Source organism: Capricornis sumatraensis, chromosome 6 (genome assembly GCF_032405125.1).
Source record: "Capricornis sumatraensis isolate serow.1 chromosome 6, serow.2, whole genome shotgun sequence".
NCBI lineage: Eukaryota > Metazoa > Chordata > Mammalia > Artiodactyla > Bovidae > Capricornis > Capricornis sumatraensis.
The window spans coordinates 33,094,566-33,110,820 of NC_091074.1; the positions used below are offsets into that span (position 1 = coordinate 33,094,566).

The window sequence follows — 16,255 nt, forward strand, 5'->3', positions numbered from 1 at the left end:
AAAATTTGTTCTTCTTCATAATAAGCCCTTCTGCTTTGATCTTTTCCTCCCACGCGTCCCTACCACCCCCTCAACACACACTCCCCTGAGAACACTCAGCTGGTTTTCTTTTGCAAATTTCAGACCAAGCTAAACTATATTAAAACTGTGTACTAGGTTTTGACGTAGGTGCCTCACGATTTGAGCCGAGTTTGCTATTTCTAAGATTTTAAGTATACAAATATCTGTCACTATATAAAAATATACTTTAAAGGTTCACACGCAACAGCGTATATTTTTTTAAAGTCTCCTTAAAACATGTTGAAAATCACTCCTTCACTCACCTTGAAAAGTTGCTCAAAAATGTCTCCTTTATCCCTAGGCACACAGTTACAGTTGTTTTTCTTAGATCTGTCCATGTCAACCCCTATGCCAACGTGGAATCCATGCCTAAAATAGTCAATGAAAGTGGTGCCTTTACGGCCAAGGTCTCTTGCACCAGAGGCTGCTAAGCCTCCATTCTATTTTAAATATCAAGCTTTTCATCTTCAGTAATTTATGGGGTGAAGATCCTGCATTCACTTCCATAATAGTAACAACCCTTTCTGAGTAATTGACTGTATGTCAGGGCCATCTAAATACCTGATGTGTCTTAAACCAGTAAGTCTTCCAGCAACTGTGTGAGCTGGGTGTTCTGTTCATTATTGCTATTTTAGAATTCTGAGCCTGAGACACAGAGGAGGCAAAGCCCTGGTGCTTCAGGAAACTCTTTGGAGCCACCCCAAATCCACTGTGCAATACCGACAGCCCTTCTGGCACTCTGTCCTCACAGGTGATGGGAGAAAGCTAATCACTGTCTTTCCATTTGAAGATCACAAAGGTATCAGAGTTTAAAACACAGAGGGCCAGCTCCCTCACCTTGACCTTCTCAATTTCAAGGAGATATAAAGTGATCCTTCTAATCAATTTTGGAACTGACTTTGGAGGAATCACAGAAAACCAAACACCAATCCAGCAAGGCCCCGCGGGATGCTTACACTGTCAGGTCAGATACCTCTAATTGAGAGACGAGAAGATGCCAAGGCTTCTTCTAACGCAGCACAGGGCCATGTAACCCTTGCCCCTGAGCTGTTTGTTGGGTTTTCTTTTTCCTCTTGTTTACAGAGTTCTCCCAATGCCAGGTGCTGTGGGCAGCCCTTTATAGGTATTTTCTCACTTAAGCCCTGCATTTAACTCAGGAGTCAGTGGTTAGCATCCCTATTTAACAAGCGGAAAAACTGAAACTCAGAAATATTCAGGGATTTATCAACTCTAACCTAGCAGAGCCAGGGAGAGAGCTGGGGCTTAAACCAGGCCTTGCTGCCTCAAAACACATCCACGTGCATGCTAAGTTGCCTGGTCGTGTCTGACTCTTACGACCCCTGGGTTCCTCTGTCCGTGGGATTCTCCAGGCAAGAATACTGGAGCAGGTTTGCCATTTCCTCCTCCAGGGGATCTTCCCAACCCAGGGATCAAACCTGAGTCTCTTTACGTCTCCTGCTTTGCCAGGAACCACTTTACCACTGAGCACCTGGGAATGAATCCCAGATCATATCCCTTTAACCACGATATTGTGCTGTTCCCAACACACACACACACACGCACGCACACACTGCAGGGTGATCTCTCAGCTTGTGGCTTCAGGCTGAACAGGTCCTGAAGGGGCCAGTCCTCCTGACCCGCACACCCAGAGGGCCCCTTTGAGAACCACATTCTGTGCTCCGTCTTGTCCTGCCAGCCTCATCGTCACAGCTTCTCTCAGAAGGTGCCCCGTGGCGATCCCAGGGGTGTCCTGGGGCTGGAATGAGGGTGCCTTCCTGGCGAGTCTGCTCCAGCACCCTCAAGGAATTCCCCTGTGTGCTAAGTTCTGAAGGTGGGCCTCCCACTGCTGCTTTTCTAGAAACCAGTCTCTGAAAAGGGAAAATTTTAGGCCTTGGAGCCGCTGTTGTCAGCACCCTCACAGCAGAATGGCAGCCAGCTCCTGCAAACTGGGACAGAAGTTCTATTAAAGAAGTAGAAGTGGTGGGTGGACGAGAGCTGCTCCCCAGGCAGCCTCTGCCCAAGGGCTGAACCCCAAGAGGAAACAGGTCAGGTCAGTCTGTCCCACTTTTCCGTAACACAGAAAACCTGAGGTGCTGTGGCAGTGGGAAGAGGGATGCACACAGCCTACAAAACCCTCGCTGGTCTCCGAAAATATTTTGAGAAATCCCAGTTCTCCGCTCCTCTCGTACTCCTCCTTTAGAGACTTTGGGGAAACCAGCCTCCGAGTGACAGTGGCCAGCCCTTTTCTGAAAGATGTTTCCTGGCAGAGGGAGCGGCCGCACCCCTCCATGCTGTGGGGGCCCTTTTGTTCTTCTCTGTCTCTGGCATTCATCTGAGCTCCAAAAAGATCCTTGGAACCATACACAACATGTGATTAACTATCAGCGATTTTCTCCGCCACGATTCATGACTTTGGGGCTTGACTTGGATTGGTTTATTTCAGGTTTTATTTCCCCAAGCTTGTTTCCTCTTCTGAATGCTCTCTCATTTTATTATTATCTTATATATAATTTTTAAATAGCCATGGTTGATCATACAGCTGCAGATTGTTCTAAGTTCAAAGACTGACCCTGAGTCCACAGAGTGGCTTTATTAGTAGAAGCATCATCTTCTATAACATTTCAGAACCTCCCTTTTCCTCTTCTTGGCTTTTCAGCAGATGATTTAAGGACTTCTTAGAGTCGTCTTACACAAGTAGTACCCCTCCTTAGGCTTCAGGCTGCCAAATGCTGAGAATCACTCTCCGTTATCCATCCACCTAGTCCCCAAATAAGACAGGAAAGTGTCTTCCAACCATGCTGCCTGGGCAACCTCCAGACAGTCCCAGCTCCCTGCCTTCCTCCTCATTATTGAATTATTTCTTTTTCTCTCCTCTTTCTTTCCGTTCTTATTCCCTTTTATCTCCTCCTCCTCCTAGTCCCCAGACTTCTTTCCTTCCCCTCTTTCTTCCCCAGATTTTCCTTGGCGATTAAATAGAAATAGCTAAATGCAGAATACCCTCCAGCATGGTAAATACCCTCCAGCTGACCTTCACTGTCCCTCAAGGGGCACATCATGTCCATCACTTTGTCCTTCTTTCTCATTCCTTATGCAACCCAGGCCACATACTGACCTACTTTTTTCCTGTGTAATGTTCCTCTTCCTGTTTCCTTGAAGAATGTGTCCAGCGGGGCACATTCATTACCTAGACTAAGGGACCAACATCCTAGAGGCTGCCTTGTGAAAGCAGGCATCTAGATTTAAGGCTAACAGAGCTTTTGAGCAGAAGGAGCTTCTCCTGCGTCACCTTCACCATTGAAGTCAGCTGGTCCGTCTCTAGCTTACTGCTTCTGTCGTTCCCAGCCAACCGCACAAGTCAGCTCTATGACCACTCCCCTGGATTTGCGTCCACGGGGTGGCGGGGGGGGGATGCCAACCTGCCATGTCCCATCCTAGGAGGATGGACTCTCCAGGAGAAACTAGTTTGAGGCTAATTTGGTTTGGTTGTGATCTGTTCTAGAAAAGTAGAATAAGCTCCCATGCTAATATCCTGCTAGAGAACCAAGCCAACCGCAAATGCCTAGTGGGAAAATTGTAGGAGTTACAGTATTTTCAGGGACTCATCTAAATGTAGGCAATAATTAATTAGTTTAAAATGAAGCTCCTTTGTACCTTGAATAATCCCAGGAGGAAGGGATGGGGGAGGGGGCGGTGGGAATTAAGGATTAAAAAAGAAAGAAAAATGTGCTATGTTTCACTAATCTCTACACTTTTGCATGTTTTTTTTTTTTTTTTTTTCTGTGCTTGTTGCATGCATTTACCCATTAATTATGTCAGTAATGGAGAAGAAATGAAGCATTACTTTTGTGGTACAGCTGTTTAAAACGATTACTTTGAAAATGGTATTTTTTCCAGAACCTTTCCCTAAGCGTCTCATCACCCACAGACATTACTTTTTGCGCCCTGAATCCCCAAATGCAATCAGTTGCCTCCTTGATGCTTTCATTGCAGCTGACTCAGCTAATATGACTGCAATGTATGCGCCCGACTCCTTTAGAAACCACAGTGTTAATTAATATACGTTTGAAAACGAGAGTCAAATCAAAGGACCCCTGGGCTTGGCTTTCCACGGTCAAAAGCCAATCCTGGGATGAGCATCTAATTCCAGAGAAATGGCCATGCCTCCAGAGTGGTTCTGTGTCTAGACCTGTTTCGGGGTCACAGCAACGGAGGGAGTTTTGGTGAGGACTGGTGTTTTGTTTTTTGTAAGCAATTGGGAGGGAGGAAAGAGTTCCAAGGGAAACCTTTTGTCTGTGACCCAGCAGCTTGAGATTGTCAAGTAGAGAACTGGGCTGAGGGACCCACAAGGTAAGAAAGGACTCTTCATGCAGGTCCTAGGACCTCTCAGTTAGGCAGAAAGGAGTGGTCACCACTGGACGACACCCTAGCTAAGAAAGCTAGGCGCCTGCTTTGCCAGAGCCTCACCATTTGCCAGGAGCCTCTCTCTTTCTCGTCCTTCTCACCCCGTCTCCTTTCCATTACTTTCTCTTGCTTCAGGGAGGTTCAGAGAAAAGGCTTCAATTCTCCACAAGATTGCCAAGAAGAAATGTCAGGTGGATGAGAACGAGAGGCAGAACGGGGCTGCCAATCACGTGGGTGAGTACGGGGAGATGTCCGTACCCTGGTGTTCGTTCCTGGAGTGCATGAAGCAGCGGGCAGAGAAGCAGGACCCAGTGTGGGCACCCCGACTCAGTGCAGACACAGAACCCCGTCGCTCAGCCCTTTCTCTGACATCCGAAAGAGTCCCACTTCCCCTGGTGGGTCCAGGGCATGAACAGACCCAATATGTCACCTACTCCCAGGGGAACTTTAAAAAGAGTGAAATGATTCTATGAGGAGCCATCTAAAATAAATAAATAATAATGTTAAATAAGTAAAAAATTTTAAAATAAATTTATACCACCTCCTAACCATACATCTCCACTGGAGTAGAAAAATCACTCCATTTGGGAGCTTGCACAAAAAGAGGACACACAGACCTGTCATTTAATACTTGACAAAAGGTGAGAGTACCCTTTCTGACGTTCTTGCTTGGTAACCAGATTTTATACCTATGACATCTCCTGCATCACTCCCACCAAATTACTACATGTTCACTTGGTTGCTCCTGAACCGAGTTCCCAGGTCCCTGCAAGATGGCCCTGACTCTCCCCTCTTAAGAATTCAGCAGCTAGCCCCGGTTCCTTTTGGTTGACTTTTTCTGAGTTCTTTTGTGACCAGATCGTGACATTTACTGGTCTTATTTTAACTTGGAACATAATGTTCCTTCTCTCCAGTCTGTGACTCTAATGTAGCTCTCAAATTCTAAATTCAGACTAAATTTACCCTAATCTGGATCTATGCAATATACGATGCCCAAGAAACTAAAATTATCTGCAGACAAAATTTAACAGTGTTGCACTCAAAATATATGACATTCCTTGGAAGAGCTTATGTCTCCTCTGTTCTCCTGACTTCTAGCTTCAGGAAAAATCTTTGGCCAAGAAACAGTCAAGATTCTATTGGGTACGGGGGGGAAAAAACTTAAAAGAAACTAAAATGTTAGCTCTCACTCCTGGGAAGTCGCTTCTTCTCATGTGTTCATGTCTGTTCTTACACATCTTAACTTCACTTTGGGACCCAGAATCCCATTTTGTTTGGTCATTAAAGGCTGTTCCTAAAGTTGTATCAACTCAGCTAACAGACACAAACACAAATTTAGTATTTCCTAAGGTACTGAGTATTTTTTAGTTTAAACAACTGAACGAAGCATATTAGGAAAAAACAGACAATCACACACAGCAGAACATCATTATGAAAACAGGATCACTACTAAGATAAAAGAAGTTGGAGTTTCAGTGGCTTTCCTAATTCAAATGTATTTATGCCTCTGTATTCCACAACTGAATGCAAAAATAAACATAGCATTCCCTGTGACTTCCAAAATTTGGCTCCTTCAAATTCAACCATTTTTATATAACTCTCAAATTATTTCCCAGTAATTTTATCAGTGATAGAAATGTTCAGTTTTTCTGAAGTTTCTAGAAACACTCTAATGCTTTCTGAGCAGCCTGAAGTTGCCCACATCTGAAACTGATGAGCTTTCTGGCTCTCCTGGTGACCCTGACACTTAACCACACACAGCCGAACTCCTAGACTTGACAAGTCCCAAGCCTTGACCCAGCTCAGCCAGAGGGCAACCCTTTATATTTCCCTCTCCCTGAAATCATGGCAAAAAAACCTCAGTGGTGCCCGATCACTGATCACCTGCAGGTGTTCCTCTGAGCCCTGGAAAAAAATCTTCTAGTGCAAGTCAGGTGCTGTAAAGTGGATCCGAACAGTTTATGTTGCTTCTTTGCTCGCTCTGTACCAGGCACTGTGCTGAGAGCATGGTTCATTTTCTTATGCAACCTCTACAGGGGTACCCTGTGATCATATTGTTATTAGAGCAGCTAGTGGTGGTTCTATTGTCATCATTACCCCAATTTTTTTACCTTTTGCTTCTGTATTGGGGTATAGCCGATTAACAAACAGCTGTGACAGTGTCAGGTAAATAGCAAAAGGATTCAGCCATACATATACGTGTATCCATTCTTCCCCAAACTCCCCTCCCATCCAGGCTTTGCATAACATTGAGCAGAGCTCCACAGACTATACAGAAAGTCCTTGTTGGTTATCCATTTTAAATATAGCACTGTGGACATGCCCATCCCAAACTCCCTAACTATCCCTTTTCCCCATCCTTCCCCCAGCCACCATAATTTCATTCTCTAAATCTGCATCATCCCAGTTTTACAGATAAGGAAGCTGAATATCAGAGAGGCTAAGTCACATACTAAGGACCTCGCAGCTTAAGCAGTAGCATCAGAGTATGAACCCAGGCCTGCCTGTGATACCCAGTGTCCAGAGCCCCAGTACTCAACTATTACCTGAGAGTCACTCTAGTCAAGCGTTGCTTCTCAGGCAGGAATGACACAGATTTTTACCTCAATTACTTGTTCATTCCCTGCCTTTGCCTGGTCTTCTATAGGATGCCCAAGTGTGGAACCTCCTAAGTAGTATTCTCCAGGCATTTCGAGAAGGCCAGGTTCCCAGGTTTGCCCTACCCACAACACCAATGCCCTGTTAGAACTTTCCACCCACTGAGCCTGAGGGAATTAGAACTAGAAGTATTGGGCCTCAGAGGTTACCCAGTTGATTCCCCTCATCGCATAGGTAAGGTTCTGCAGAAATGAGGGGCCTTGCCTGAGATGACCACCTGATTCTGTCAGAGCAGAGCCTAAGACTCGAGTCTTCTGCAGCCCAAGCTAATAAATGTCCTTTCTAGAATGTAATTACAGTAGAAAAGATCCTGCCGTAAGAAAATCTCTGCAGGATGTGGTCATGGGTATAGACAGTAGTGTGGGGACTGGGTATGGTTTTGGTTTTAAAATGTCCGTGCTCATGTTCTTAAATGGCAAGTTGGTAAGTTTGCCAAGTCTAGAGAAGGCATACCCCTAGAGTTGATAGGGTACTCAAGGTCAGACATAGGCCAGCGGGGATGCCAGGGAGCTATTAAAGAGAGGAGGAGGGCTGAGTACACTGAAAGGCAAGGGGGCAAAAATATCCTAGACATTTGGCACAACCCAGCCCTGGGTCTTATCACCCCTTGGATGCCACTACCTTCTCCCTTGGCCCAACATGTTAGGATGTTCTTCTCAATATGGCTCTTACCCTCCACTGACTCCATTTGCTTGCTTTCTGTGTGTCTAAATTTTGTCACAGAAAAAATCGAGCTCCCAAACAGCACCAGCACAGAAGTGGAGATGACACCCTCCAGTGATGCTTCGGAACCAGTACAAAATGGAAATCTCTCCCACAGCATCGAAGCTGCAGACGCCCAGGTACAGCGGGTTTTCATTGCTCTCCAGGCTGTTGTGAGTCAATATTTTAGCATAACAGCATAGACCTGCATTCTCCTCGGAGGCCCTAGCTCCCAGCTCAGAGGACCCCTGAGTCATCTGTCCCTGTGTGTACTTCCCGGTACCAGCCAGAGCACCTCATGCATCAGACTCTTCATTCATCATATAAGTGCACATATTCTCCAAGCCAGGCTTCCCAGGTGGCACTAGTAGTAAAGAACCCACCTGTAACGTGAGTTCCAGCCCTGGCTCAGGAATATCCCCTGGAAGGTGGCCCAGTAACCCACTCCAGTATTCTTTCCTGGAGAACCCCATGGACAGAGGAGCCTGATGGGCTATGGTCCGTAGGGTCGCACAGAGTCAGACATAACTGAAGTGACTTAGCACGCACACACGCATTCTCCAAGCCACTGTTTCTCAGAATGAGACTGGAGGAGTCATGCATCAAATCTCCTGGGGATAAAAATGCAGATCCCTGGTCCATATCCCAGATCCAGTGGGAAATGGAATCACTGAGAAGCAGCACCCAGGAATCAGCACTTTTTTCTTCTGAACTTATTTTGTATTGTACACACATCCAAGGAATCATCATTTTAACTCCCGTCCCTGGGGATTTTTAATAGATGATAAAGTTTGATCACTGCTGCAGTCTAATCCTCTCTGTGTCTTTAGAGCCACGATTAAGTAACAGAGAAACCACAGCTGTCATTCTTTGGTTAACCCCCTTTGGCCTTTTTTGTCCCCACAGTTGAAGTTGGTCAGTACTGTGGTCCAGTCCACCACTCAGTGCTCCAACCATTAGATAGCTGCTTGATCTAACGGCTACAATACTTAACATTTATACACACTGTGTGTGCCGTGGCTTCAGCGCTAGGCGCTTTGTCTATGCTATCACTTTAAACCTCCCAGCCGAAGGTATAAACATTTAGTATCTCTGTTTTATAAGTGAGGAGGCTAAAGCTTAAGATGAAGCAGTTATTCAGGATTACTTGGTTTGTAGCGATTAGAGCTGAGATTTGATCTTGGGCGTGTGTGCTAAGTCGCTTCTTAGAGCTGATCCTGAGTGTCTGACTCTGCGACGCTATGGACTGTAGCCCGCCAGGCTCCTCTGTCCTTGGGGATTGTCCAGGCAAGAATACTGGGACTGTTGCCTTAGGACTGTCTAAATACAGAATCTGTACTGTTTCTACTGCCTCAGGACCACAGTTGCTCAAAAAAGTCAGCAGAAAAAAAAAGTAGGTGGTGCTTGTTAGATTTCTGGATCTCACCCTCATCAAGGGAATCAGAATTTCTAAGGCATAGAGTCCCAAATTTACATTTTTAACTAGTTACCCTTGAGTCGGTGTTGCTCAAACTTTAATGTGTTTAGGAATTTCCTGGAGGATTCTGTTAAAATTCGGGGTCTGGTTTGTCAGGTCCAGAGTGGGGTACCCAGTCTGCAGCAATCTTGAGCTCCCAGGTGATTCTGACGTGGCTGGTCTAAGAACCACACTTTTTGAGTAGCATGGCCCTAAAGTTTGTGACCTACTTCTCTAGACAGAATTTTCCCGACAAGCTGATAATGAAGCCAGACTACAGCAAATCCATTCCAACACTCCCTTCTCCTTTACATTGGGACGCGCTCTCTGCAACAGAGGAAGTCTGTGCTTCTTAGAAGACATTTGCTCATTGTTGCCTGTTGCCTTTATTCCCTGAAGAAACATGCAAAGAACATTTCTTCATTTAAAGGAAAGGATAAAGATGTCAAGCACCTTTTGGTGCGTGTGTTGGCCATTTGTATGTTGTTGCCTTCAGAAGAATATCTACTCAGATCCTTCATTTTTCAATCGGGTTATTCATTGTCTGCTATTGAGTTGTCAGAGTTCCTCATATATTTTGGTTATTAGCTCCCTATCAGATATATGATGTGTAGATATTTTCTCCCACTCCATAGGTAGCCTTTTCATTTGTCTGTTGTTTCCTTTGCTGTGTTTTTCATGAGGTATACCTATCTTCACCTTGTACACCTTAAATAGATGGAATTTTTATTTGTCAGTTATACCTCAGTAAAGCTGCAGGGGGCAGGGGGAATGACTAAAGGAAAATAGAGACACGGCAGCTCCTTCTGCCCTTGTCTCCTCTGCCTCCTAGGCTCTCGCCCTCCTGCCCAGAGCCCCACAGTCCCTTCGCATTAGCTCAAGGGTGAGCTGGCAGAGCACCTTATGTCTGCAGCATGTGGCAGAAGGAGGCAGGCCCCAAGAACATCTGGCTGTCCTTGGGGACTCACAGTCACAGGTGTGCAGAGGGCACCCTCATCACCATGCCTGTCCATCTGGCTGGCAGAGGGACAGCTATACCCCGAACACAGAAGCAGCTTGCTGCAGGGGGTTAACAGAGCCCCAGCAAACCCCTCTCTGAGCAGAGCTATGTCCCCGGGTCTCACTCAAGGTAACAGGACAGATTTGTGCACCATGCTGATACACTGAGAGCTCAAGGGCACACAGGCCTTCAGAGAGCCACCCCACCAGCTGCCCGCAGGACAGCCTGGCAGTGATTTTCAGAGAGAGAGTTATCAAACCTTCTTCTAGTTTCCTCATCTGCAAAGTACAGATAATCACAGTACCTGCCTCATTCGGGATATTAGGAGAGTTACATGAGATAATATTCATAGAGCTCTTAGCACAGAGCTAAATGCTATTATTTATTACTGCCCATTTTGTTGTCCTTTAGTTGCTAAGTCATGTCCAGCTCTTTTGTGACCCCATGGACTGTAGCCCACCAGGCTCCTTTGTTCATGGGATTCTCCAAGCAAGAATACTGAAGTGGGTTGCCATTCCCTTTTCCAGGGGATCTTCCCAACCCAGGGATGGAACCTGTGTCTTCTGCACTGGCGGGTGGATTCTTTACCACTGAGCCCCTAGGGAACCCTATGTGCCCATACCTACTATATAAGTAGCGTCCAAGATGTCCCTTCCCTATAGGTAAAATGTTCATTGTAGCTAAAATGAAAATTATATATGGAAAGAATATATGCGTATATAATGTTTGAGTATATCCAGGGTATGATAAGCAAATAAATAAACATCTGTAGTAGGTAAATAATTATGACCCAGTATGTCACATAAAGAGTCTACCTGCAATGCAGGAGACCCAGATTCAATCCCTGAGTCAGGACGATCCCCTGGAGAAGGAAATGGCAACCCATTCCAGTATTCTTGTCTGGAGAATTCCATGGACAGAAGAGCCTGGTGGGCTCCAGTCCATGGGGTCACAGAGAGTCTGACACAACTGGGTGACCTTCACGCATATGTCAGGAAAGTGTATACAAAGTGTTCTGGGAGCCTTCCAGAGGAAGACCCAGGTGAGGGAAAGTGCAAAACCTTAAAAGAAGAGGTAATATTTGAGCTGGGCATTGATGAGTGAGTAGGAGTTTGTTGCTCAAAAAAGGAGGCGATGACATGTTCCCTTAAGAGGGAAATTCATGTTAGTGATTGGTGAAAAGGCCGGAGAAACTAAAGACTGAAATGTGAGGTGAGGAGGGAGGAGAAATCCACTTGGAGAAGTGTGTTGGGCCGAAATTCTTCCATTGTTGAATCAGAAACTTTACAGCGCTCATCCAGTATGTGTTAGGCGATGTGCTGGGCCTTGGAAATTCTAGCAGAATTTTGGGACCATTCTAGCAGAGCAGAGAGACTGCAAATGGAAACCAAGACATAATTATGGACAGCAATGGGGCCACGAAGAAAATAAAGCCTTGTGACTCAATGGAGGGTGAGTGGAGGGGCCCCTTTAGGTTGGGAGGTGAGGGAAAGCTTCACTAAGGAAGTGGTATTTGAACAGAGGCTGAACTTTTAAGAACAAGCCAGCTGGAACATCTGTGGTGGTCCAGTGGTTAAGACTTTGCCTTCCAATGCAGAAAAGGGTACGAGTTCAGTCTCTGGTCTGGGAGCTAAGATCCCACGTGCCTTGCAGTGAAAAAAGAAAACATGAAGCAGAGGCAATATTGCAACAAATTCAATAAAGACTTTAAAAACAGTCCACATCCAAATAAAAATAAAAATCTTGGGAAAAAAGAACAAGCCAGGCCAAGGGAACAGCACCCACAGAGGCAGAAATGAGCTTGACTTGTTTGAGGAACAGAGAAGCCAGTGTGCCTGGAGAGTGGGGAGCAGAGGGAGGGAAGATGGTGGCAGTGAGCTCCCAGCAGGGCTGGCCTGCCTTGAGGACCATGATACGCAAGTTGACTTCCTTCCAGGGCAACAACAAGCTGCCATAGGTTCCCAGGTGTGAGTTGCACCTGTGAAAGATCCAAGAGGCTGCACTGAGGTGTAGAGATCGGATGTGCAGCAAGAAAGTGGATGACAGTGGTGGGGCAGTGAGGTGGCTGCAGGAGTTGGGAAGAGCTGATGAGGCCTGGATCAGAGCAGTGGATGGCAAGGGAGGAGACACACGGGCATCAGGAAGGGCGTTGTGGCTCTGCCTGAGAAGTACAGCCATCCCCCTGCTGGAAGCAGGGAGCTGCCATGGAGTGGCAGCATCAGCTCTGTGAGATAGGAAGAGAGCTCTTTCTGAATGGCAACGAAGGGGGCAGAGTGAGGGAGGGTAGGCTACAGGGTGGCAAGGCAAGAGCCCGTTTGGTGCAAAGATTAGCAAACTGTGCTGTGCTTAGTCGCTCAGTGATGTCCGACTCTTTGCAACCCCATGGACTGTAGCCCGCCAGGCTCCTCTGTCCATGGGGATTCTCCAGGCAAGAATACTGGAGAGGGTTGCCATGTCCTCCTCCAGGGAATCTTCCCAACCCAGGGATCAAACCCAGGTCTCCTGCATAACAGGCGAATTTTTTACCATCTGAGCCACCAGGAAAGTCCTAGCAAGGTGTGATCTGTGGCCAGATCTGGCCTGCAGCCTGTTTTTGAACGACCCCTGAGATAAGAATGTTTTTATCTTCTTGAAGCTTTAGATAAAAGCAGCAGCAGCATATGTGACAGAGACCATAAGGCCCATAAAGCCTAAAATATTTACTATCTGGCCCTTTTCAGGAAAAGCTTGCCCACCCCTCTTTTCAACCATCTGTAGTCTTTACCCAAAAAAAGAAAAAGAGAAAGAAAAAAATAACAAGGAAGCTCTTCATGCACTTATATGGAATGATCTTCAATATATGCTGTCACGTGGAAAAGGCAACATGCCAAACTCATCCAGTGTACTCTTAGTAAGAGGGGAAGAAAGGAAGGAAATAACATAGTAATGTGGAAGCATTCGCTTTGGATTCTGTTGAAGAAACTGGCTGATTGCTACCGAATAACGGTCTGCGGTAAGGAATTGGGGTGGAAGGTAGACTTCTGCATACATTTTTCAGTACGTAGCCTTCTGTAGCTTTTGTATTTTGAACCAGTTAACTGTTGTATCTATTCCCAAAAAATGCAACAACTAAAACCAGTAATGGTTTAAATTAAAACAGAAACAGTGTGCATTAGTCCCTTAAGAGAAAAGTCTCTGAAGACAGACCGCATGAGTTCAAATCCAAGATTTGCCACTCTCCAGCTGTGTGACTTTGGACAAGTTACTTAACCTCTCTGTTCTCATCTTTCTTCTCTCTGAAACAGGGATACTATCCTATTTCACAGCATCCTTGTGAGACTAGAATGCTCATAGAACAGTTCTTGGCAAACAATAAGCACTGCACAACTATTTGTCATTATTAGCAGTACTTGTAAAACTTTCTTTAAAATGTCTGTTAAGTAGCCCAGATGACAAGGCCTCAGACCAACTATGAGTTGTAGCGTGGCTGACAGTGACTGGATGTGAGAGCTGTTTCTGAGGAAGCACTGAGACCATTTGTTAATAAATCAGTCATAGAGAGTGAACCAGAAAAAGCAGTTGTGGGTGATGCTAAAGTTTCCAGGCTGGAATGACTGAGTAGCAGGGTAAATTAGAGCTGTGATTCTCGACTCAGAAAAATAGGTGTGAAATCAGGACACTTGGGCCACCTAAAGCACAGTTTCACACAAAGAATTCAGTGCCTTTTTACTGTTGAGTTTTCTTTCTTTCCCAGTTGTATTTTTATCAAGCTCCCGGAGGAATGAGGTGTGCCTCCCGACTTTATTAATGGAAACGATGAGCCCACACACCACACACTCACCACTGATACTCTTCTGAGAGTTTAACCCATCTCATCGAATGAACCTGCTGTTTGCAGAACCATATTTACAAGTGAACTAAAAAATTTTACATTGATACCTCATCTCTGAGAACTTCCTTATGTCCGGACTTTACACTGCCAATGAAGAGCACTCTAAAAGAGCACTCTGTGAGCACTTCGTCTCCCTTTGCAGGAGATTTTTTGCTTCATTTGTAAATTTTGTGGAGCCAAGAAAAAATTTGACTTCTCAAATGACTTAGTGCTAATTATCTTCTCCCAAGGCCTGCTGATAGAATGCTGTTGATTCTAACACAACTGAGTTGAGCTGTCACTGAGAATTTACCAACCTTCCAAATTTTCAATGTTGAGAGTTTATCCACGTTTGAAAGACAATTCTAAAATATATTCTCTCCCACCCAGAACCCAGCATTTTCTTACATTTTAATTTTGCCAAGATGACATCACCAACTCAATGGACATGAGTTTGAGCAAATTCTGGGAGATAGGGAAGGACAGGGAAGACTGGCATGCTGCAGCCCATGGGGTCACAAAGAGCTGGACACGACTTAGCAACTGAAAAACAACAGCAACAGACAACAGCCAGGTGATGGCACATGGCCGGCGTGCTCAGGGAAGCTGCCTGCCTTTCTGTATCATGGTCCTCCAGGCATAACACATCCAGACTCCTTATATACCTGCTCGCAGTGGGAAGGGAGAAAGAGAAAGGCCTTGCAAATTTCTTAGATTCTGAAATCTGAAAATCTAACTCTTTCTTCATGTATTGTGCTTTTTATATGTTGCAGCTTTTATTTCATTTTGCCTCTAAGACTTCTCTCTGCCCTTAGGGAAATCTAAATTGTCTTTGCTTTGGTTAAGAGTTGCCTAGTTGCAGCAGCGGGCAAACAGACTTATTTAAGATTATCACATCCCTAGGAAAAGAGAACACACATACACACACACACACTCACACACACACTCACACACATACTTGTATAGATAGATAACTAGATAGATATTTAGATAGATAATGAATAAAATGCCCATTTTTTCTTTTTTTCTCACTTTACAACTTAAATAATATCTTACTATATTAAACCCTTCCTTTCTCCCTCTGGAATTTCAGCTCTAACTTATTTCTTCCCAGCCTAGCATTAGTCTTCACCTAAACTCAATCTGGTGTTTTAAGATCTGCTCTTATAGTGCTGATTTAAATATTTGGGTGACTAAGTAAAGGGTGAGTAGAGAAAGATGATGGACATAATCGTAATCTTAGATTTCTCTTAAGAAAACTAAAATGCATTTTTGTTGTCATTTAAAGTTATAGCTGTGATTTTAAAGCTCCGTAGAAAGACTGCATAATGAACATTGGTCCATAAATTAGCTCTGATAAGGACTCCCAAGATTATCCAAGCAGATGGTATCCAGAGTCCACATGGTGTGTTTCTTCCGAAAGTATTACCTTTAGTTAGAAAATGTTTACTTTCTTCGCAGTGATAAGATTTTGGGGGGGTTGTTTGTTTGTTTGGTCATGCCGAGTGGCATGTGGGATCTTAGTCCCTCAACCAGGGATGATGGAACCTGTACCCCCCGCACTGGGAGCTCAGAGTCTTACCCACTGAGCCACCAGGGAAGTCCCAGCAATGTTTACCAGAGAGTTTTCATACCTCAAACCTTCCTGTTATTCAAAGAGCAAGTGTCTCTTCTAAATGATTGTGGTGTAATGGCCAGGTCAACCATTTTGAAAGTTTAAAAACAGCTAAGGACCAAATTTCCCACTATTAATGAGATTATTCAATCTCTTGAAACATTGATGAAACATAAGAGCATTCTGGCACTCAGGAAAAGGAAGTTTTGGTAGAAGGTGAGCACGGGGCAGTGCTGGGGAGTGAGGACAAGACCTAAGTATGAAAGGAAAATAGTCAAAGATTCTTCATCAGATTGGAGTTTTCAAGGTCCAAGCCATGTTAGATCTATGATTGCCTTAGAAAAAAAAAAAAAACTTATTAGTATCCAAGAAAAACTAGTACACACTATACAGGGGAAAAGCAAAAATTAGTGTTTTATCTACCAGGCCATAGTACATGGGTTCCATTTCCAAGGAGATAACGCTTTTTTTCTCTCAATCTATACATTTATTTTTTAAGGAAAAGTTGAGATC

General features: G+C 44.8%; 1 protein-coding gene across 3 annotated transcripts in view; it reads left to right on the plus strand.

Moving 5' to 3' along the window:
• Positions 1 to 16,255, plus strand: part of SLC24A2 (solute carrier family 24 member 2) — a 268,004-nt gene that overhangs the window by 221,221 nt on the left and 30,528 nt on the right. For all 3 annotated transcript variants that reach the window (XM_068973561.1, XM_068973562.1, XM_068973563.1), the window contains 2 exons: positions 4,597 to 4,695; positions 7,843 to 7,961. In XM_068973561.1, coding sequence (XP_068829662.1) covers positions 4,597 to 4,695; positions 7,843 to 7,961 — 218 coding nt within the window. The remainder of the gene's footprint in view (positions 1 to 4,596; positions 4,696 to 7,842; positions 7,962 to 16,255) is intronic.